At 32.5% G+C, this 7,124-nt stretch overlaps 3 protein-coding genes across 3 annotated transcripts in view; 1 reads left to right on the top strand and 2 right to left on the bottom strand.

Moving 5' to 3' along the window:
• Window positions 1–7,124, top strand: part of LOC108736558 (DNA polymerase alpha catalytic subunit) — an 18,815-nt gene extending 11,691 nt beyond the window's left edge. Inside the window, exons 7-9 of the mRNA XM_018469018.2 lie at window positions 2,909–3,296; window positions 4,008–6,368; window positions 6,825–7,124. Of these exons, the coding sequence (XP_018324520.1) occupies window positions 2,909–3,296; window positions 4,008–6,368; window positions 6,825–7,027 (2,952 nt within the window). The 3' untranslated portion in view covers window positions 7,028–7,124. The remainder of the gene's footprint in view (window positions 1–2,908; window positions 3,297–4,007; window positions 6,369–6,824) is intronic.
• LOC108736547 (DNA replication licensing factor Mcm7-like) overlaps window positions 7–7,124 on the bottom strand; it is a 23,333-nt gene continuing 16,215 nt past the window's right edge. The window contains exon 10 of the mRNA XM_025980561.1: window positions 7–128. The gene's annotated coding sequence lies outside the window, so the exon portion shown is untranslated. The remainder of the gene's footprint in view (window positions 129–7,124) is intronic.
• LOC108736548 (DNA replication licensing factor Mcm7) overlaps window positions 120–7,124 on the bottom strand; it is an 11,777-nt gene continuing 4,772 nt past the window's right edge. Inside the window, exon 10 of the mRNA XM_025980556.1 lies at window positions 120–243. Coding sequence (XP_025836341.1) covers window positions 167–243 — 77 coding nt within the window. The 3' untranslated portion in view covers window positions 120–166. The remainder of the gene's footprint in view (window positions 244–7,124) is intronic.

Here is a 7,124-nt window from a genome sequence, read left to right as displayed (position 1 = left end):
GTATGTGTTTAGTTGTATATATTGCAAAGTAAAAAAAAAAACGTTTTTTAATTTTAATAAACGGTTTTTTCCATTACCCTGCCTTATATATACGTTCCCTAAAATATAATTAAACACAACTAACTTAGATTTTAAATACAAAATTATCAGTCAGTGCTTTAAACTCTTATATAAAAGTAATCTTTGTTCGAGTTTGATTTACTTGCCAAACGTTTAGGGCTTCGTAATCTTCAATACAATTATCTACTTGATCGGGCTTGTAACCCTTACTTGAACATTTTTCCAAAACATCAGAAATTTTAACAATCTTACTATCTCCAGCCAATTCACGGATAAGAGCAAATATTTTATCATTAACACTACCAGCAGGTCTAAAACAGACAGGCACAATTCGTGATAAATTTTAAAATGCATTCCCACAGTTCAATAATTAAAACAATGTTCTTAAAGCTGCACAGTGTTCAGGAAAAGCATACCATTTAATTATTCGATGCTCATTTGCATATTAAAAGATAAAAATAATAAACTATTAAACTATATAAATAAAACAACTAACCAACAAGAAGAATGAAAATATGTCTCAATTTTCTGTAAAACGGAATAATATGTTTTTCCTGTAATACTACATTCAAAATAAATAAACAGTTTAAGTGCACATTTTGATTAAAAAAAAATGAAGTCTAAGGAGGTACTTTTTTTTACTATAAGTGTAAGTTTATGAAAATATTTTCTTACCTGAATCCTCTAGATTCGGCTACACAATTCAAAGAATCTTTGCTCATTTCCAGTAATCGAATTGCTTCTTTTACATCATCCTTCTCAACTGAATTTGCCAGCCTGAGCCTGGCTAAAGCAGTGGATAATCTAAGTATACCAAGCAAGTTACGTGCAGATGTAAAAGTCATATCTGGAGAATTTCGAGCTTGCTTACGAAGCTCTACATAAGCGGCTATACAAAAAAAAAACAAAATCAGTTACTTTGAAAATGTAAAATTTAAAACCATAAACCATAAATTAATTCCTTTAAAGCTATTTTAATTATTTAGTTTTTATTTCAATATTTTTAGTAGATAACATAATGAAAATTAAAAACAAAATTTGCAATTACTCACAAACAATAAAATCAGTTAGATCTTCTGGAATGACAGGATTCTTCATTTTACAAAGTGAAATATATTTGCGCATAACGTTCATGTCAAGCGCTTGTACGTTTGTTGGGGGTTGTTTGCAGTGCTGGTGAACATAAGTTATATGTTTGGCTAATCGTAGGTCATTATCACGATTAGGTCTATCTTGAATTAGCCACAATAAATCAAAACGCGACAAGAGAGCAGCTGGAAGTTGAATATTTTGTTCAATAGTGCGTTTGGGATTGTAACGTCCAAATGCTGGATTGGCGGCAGCTAATATTGATACGCGAGCATTTAACGTTGTCATGATACCAGCCTATAAATGATTTGCAATAACTAAGTCATTTATACATAAATACATACATATAAGTCCTGAAAGCATTTAGTGACTTTTTATTTACTAAGTAAATGATTTAAATGAACTTCGTTAAATACTAGTCCTTTGTTTTTAGTGAAAATAAAATATTTATAGTAGTAGAGCAACAATATCAAGAGGATAATTGAAAAATATTTAGCATAAACTATTTTGAGTACTATAAGGAGCACTCTCATCAAGAAAGAAAAATATAGAGTACTAAAGACAACATTTCGGACTTTTTATATTAAATACCTTGGCAATACTAATTGTCTGTTGTTCCATGACTTCATGAATGGCAGTTCGATCAAAATCAGCCATTTTATCAAATTCATCAATACAACATACACCCTTATCTGCTAACACAAGGGCTCCACCTTCCAACATCATTTCGCCAGTCAAAGGATCTCTCATGACCGCTGCAGTTAAACCCACTCCTGAAGAACCTCTTCCAGTAGTATACTGACCTAATATAATTTTTACGGTTTTAATATAATTTGTAATTACAAATACATATTTCAACATTACTTCTGGGTGCAAGACGACTGATGAACCCTAACAACTGCGACTTGGCTACACCAGGATCGCCCATAAGGCAAATATTAATATTTCCGCGAATTTTCATACCGTCTGGTTTTCGATCAACCCCTCCTACGAGAAGTAACAGTAAAGCTTTTTTAACATCTAAATGACCATAGATTTCAGGCGCTATGGACATGGCCAACTTAGTATAAAAATCTTCTTCAGTTAAAGCGGCAAGTTCGTCTGGTGTTAAAGTGGAAGAAGCGGTTTCTTCTTCTGCGGTTTTGTTTACAGAAACTATTCTCTTTAAGAAAATTATTATTTTAACATGTAAACTACTACGTTTTAAGAAAAATGCTCACATGTGCTTCAAGATACGTATCAGAAAGGAGCCCACCAACAATTTGCTTGTAACCACTTCGAATAAGTGGTAAAAACACGCCTGTTATGGCAACATGGTCTCCTGGTAAAGTTTGACGAGTGTTCTCTCCACGACAAAATATTGTTAATGAACGTGGTACATGGCCGACTGGCACTTGGTCACTCTGCCAAAAAAAATAATTTAATTCTTAATTATGTAGCAGACTGCAACCTACTCTTAAATTTATTTATATAATTCATGATGTTTCCTTTTTATAATTAAAAAAATACTAAACAAAACCGTACAGGTTGCTCATATCATTTTTATATAGGTACTTATGTGCACTTTTTATTACAAAAACAAAATACTAAAATTCTAATAAATTGCGATAACACTTCGGGTGTCAAAACACATTTCGGTTTTTTTAAACGTTTTTATATGAATTTTTGAATTTTATGATTCTCGAAATCTCCCTTATCAATCCACCCTCGTAACATTAGTAAAATTTCTTACTTTATACTTCAATTAATTTTAATGTAGGCTAAATATCCAGCAGTCGATCCTAAAAGAAGTGGTGAAACCTTTTCGCGAGTATTTGGTACAAAAAGCAGTTTCCTAGAAATATTTTTGTTAGAACGTAAAATCAAAGGTCCTTGTTGGCTTGACGTGACCAATCCAGAATCAGTTTCCAACCCTATGAGTTGGTGTAAATTTGAAGTGAATTGCAATAAGGTGTCTGATATTTCTGTAGTAAAAAACTCCAACAATCTCCCTCCTCCTCCGCTTGTTGTAGCTGCTATAAATGTGAAGACAGTGGTGAATCCGAAATATCTTCGCAACGAGATAGTGATGATTTCTTGCCTTGTTAATGATAAATATTATGTGGACAAACAGGCTCCAAAAATACCTTTTCAAAAGCATTTCTGTGGTGAGTTTCCTTTGTTTTTAAAACTTTTTTGTTTGCACCCCCCAATTTTTTCTAATATTGTTATTGCCAATATTTAGATAAAAATTGTAGCACTTTACATGGGGTCTAAGAAAATTATTTGTATATATTAGGCATGTCAAACTCATTAACCACCAAGTATTACGTTTTAAATCACGATCCGTAAAACAAAAAAAAAAGAATGTATAGGTATGAAATATTAATACACAGAATATAAATATATTAAAAATAATGTATGTAGGAATGCCTATTTTTTTTTTTCAGTTTAATATTATTCACACAAAGTAATTTCAAGAGCGTACCGAACTTTATGACGTGAGTTCGAAGGGAGGAGGTTGAATAAACGGAAATATTTTCTGAAATATGTTTATTTAATTCATGTACCGTGTACAAATTCATAATTTTAATAAATGAATCCTGTGTTGAATAACCATATATTGGTTATCAATCTTAGCAGGCCCCAAAAGTTTCGGAAGGACCGGATGCAGGTCGCGAGGTTGACATGCCTGTTATATATGCAGGGTGTTAATTATTATGTAAATTATAATAATTAATTAATTAGTCGAATGCGTAAATAGCACTTGTACTGTTGTGTACAAATTTTGCTTACAATTAGCTCTATTTTTCAAATAAGGCTAACACGCTTTTTTGGAATAATGAAGTACCTAAATGTTTCAATTTTTAAATTTTTAGTGTTAACTCGTCCTGGAGATCGAATGTTTCCCATCGATTTTCACGAGAGTGTGCAAAACTATAAAGCCACCAAAGTACAAAAAACGGACTCGGAACGTTCTTTAATAAATTATTTCATCAATCAATTCTCAAAATTAGATCCTGATCTTATTGTTGGACATGATTTGTTAGGTTACCAAATACCGGTTCTCTGCCAACGTCTCGTAGAGCATAAAGTGAATACTTTCAGTAAATTTAGCCGAATAAAAAGAAGTATAATGCCATATAAACAAAAAAATGAGCAGCTGTTGTTTACAGGGCGCTTAGTTTGCGACATTAAAGTTTCAGCAAAGGAATTAATAAAGTCGAGATCTTTTGATCTTCAAACGTTGTGCCAGAATGTTTTGAAGATAACTGAAAATCAAAGGGTTGAAATCGACCCTGAAGATATTCCAAAGTGTTATCAAGATTCTACAAGTTTACTAAAATTAGTTTCCTTTACAATGCAAGATACATTATTTGTTTTAAAGATAATGTACGAATTAAATGTTATACCACTTGCCCTTCAAATTACCAATATAGCTGGGAATGTTATGTCACGCACTTTGATGGGCGGTAGATCTGAAAGAAACGAATTTTTATTATTGCATGCTTTTTACGAAAAAGATTATATTGTACCTGACAAATACGCCTTCAAGAAAAACAAAGACGAAATAGACAACGCATCTTCTCGAAAAAAGCCGACATACTCCGGTGGCCTTGTATTGGATCCTAAAGTAGGTTTTTATGACAGACTGATTCTGTTAATGGATTTTAACTCATTATATCCCAGCATTATTCAAGAATACAACATTTGTTTCACAACCATAGCTGACACACAAGGTGAAGATGTAGTTTTACCGGACAAAAGTTTACCACCAGGAATATTACCAACTGAAATTCGAAAACTCGTAGAAAGTCGTAGAGCAGTCAAAAAACTTATGAACAATTTAGAAATTTCGAACGATTTAAGAATGCAGTACAACATTCGTCAGATGGCTTTAAAATTAACAGCTAATAGTATGTATGGTTGTTTAGGATTTTCAAATTCACGATTTTTCGCCAAACATTTAGCAGCTTTGGTAACGTACAAAGGAAGAGAAATTCTTACAAGTACAAGAGATCTGGTCCAAAAAATGGCACATGAAGTGATTTATGGTGATACAGACAGTATAATGATTAATACCAATTGTTTAGATTACGACCAGGTTATGCAAATCGGTCTTAAAATAAAGCAAGAAGTGAACAAACTTTATCGTCAAGTAGAATTAGATATAGACGGGGTTTTCAAATATCTCCTGTTACTCAAAAAGAAAAAATATGCGGCAGTCATTGTAACAAAATCAAAATCAGGACAGCTTGTGACAACACAGGAGCACAAAGGATTGGATTTAGTTCGAAGAGATTGGTCACAATTGGCTGCAGAGGCTGGTAAATTTATTCTCAATTGCATTTTCAGGGACCACAGTCTTGACGAGCGAATTGAAAATATTCAAGCACACTTAAGAAAACTTAGAGAAGATTTAGAAAACGGTAAGGTGCCTTTGTCGCTTTTAATTATCACGAAGCAACTTACTAAAGATCCAGAAACGTACGCTGGGAATTTGCAACTGCCACACGTTCAAGTGGCTCTCAGACATAATGAGAAAGGTGGTAAACTGCTAAAAGCAGGAGACACTGTGCCTTATGTGATTTGTGAGGATGGTACGAAGAACTCTCACGTACAAAGAGCGTACCACGTAGATGAATTGAAGAATTCTGAAGACCTAAAGATCGACGTTAAATATTACCTCGCACAACAAATTCACCCTGTAGTAACTCGTCTTTGTGAACCAATGGAAGGGATTGATGCTTATGAAGTGGCAAATTGTTTAGGTCTCGATAATACTGCATTTAAAAAACCCAAAGACAATAATCAAATATCCGTTGGCGACAATCTACGGAGTAAAGAAATTGTTTTCAGAAACGTTGATTTCTTGACATTTAAATGTATGTCATGCAAAACGGTAAATGTGGTTAATGATGTAAATAAAGACACCTTTTTTGAGAAATGTTTAAATCTCAATTGCTCTGTTCGCCCAATTGAGTATCTAACGTCTGTTCAAAATCAACTAATTCTAAGTATTCGAAGATACATAGCCAAGTATTATGAAAATGAATTTATATGCGAAGATCCTGCTTGCCCTAATGAAACAGATGATATTCCATTGAAGTTCGTTGGCAAATATCCTATTTGCTTACTTTGTAGAAGAGGAGTAATGTATAAGAAATATTCTGAAAAAGATTTGTATACGCAGTTGTTGTACTACAAACATTTATTCGATTTAAATAAACATGAGAAAAGTAAGTATACCACTTTAGTAAATAAATAATTAAGGCGGTCCGGGTGTGACCCGAGAGGTCTACAGTACTAACAGAAAATCGCATAAAAAAATTAAGTCTATAAAATTTAAATATCTGGGCATCTTTGTGTACACTATTTTTAAACTAAATAGTACATAAAAGATTTAAATTGTAATAACAATTTAGACATTATTGCATCATATGTCTCTCTCTAACTACCACCCCCCATTCCCACGATTCCTAAGAGGAGGATGAAAAGGACTTCTCGCTCTACTCTCCGACTTTGCAGCAGAGTTTAAGTCAGAGGGGCTAACCTTCCACTAATATTAATAGCCCAAGTTTAGTGAAAATTTTGTAAATTACAAATTTTTATTTACGGTTTTTCAAGTGCACTTTACTGCTTTATTTAATATTAAATTCAAAAATACCGAAACAAATAGTTTGATTTGTTTTTAGGGAAACATTTGGAATCAAATATAGAAAATGGTTTTCGTATTCTTCACGAAACAGTAAAGAAATATATGAAGCTATCTAGCTATTCAACCGTCAATTTGACTGATTTTTTCCATATATTTTCAACTTCAAGTAATTCAAATAAAACGAAAGACATTGTAATTGATGAAGAATTTATGGTTTCCGAAGGTGAAGATGTTTATTAGCTGTTTTCTGCATTTTTTACGCTTTAACTATTTATCACTTGTATTTTAAAATATTTACCGTTTTATTCTTATTACCCCATTTTTAATAAAATTTATA

The sequence above is a fragment of the Agrilus planipennis genome, unplaced genomic scaffold, assembly GCF_000699045.2.
Source record: "Agrilus planipennis isolate EAB-ADULT unplaced genomic scaffold, Apla_2.0 scaffold82, whole genome shotgun sequence".
In the NCBI taxonomy this organism is placed as follows: Eukaryota; Metazoa; Arthropoda; class Insecta; order Coleoptera; family Buprestidae; genus Agrilus; species Agrilus planipennis.
Note: the sequence above shows the minus strand (reverse complement) of the source record. Positions and strands in the feature narration are given on the sequence as shown.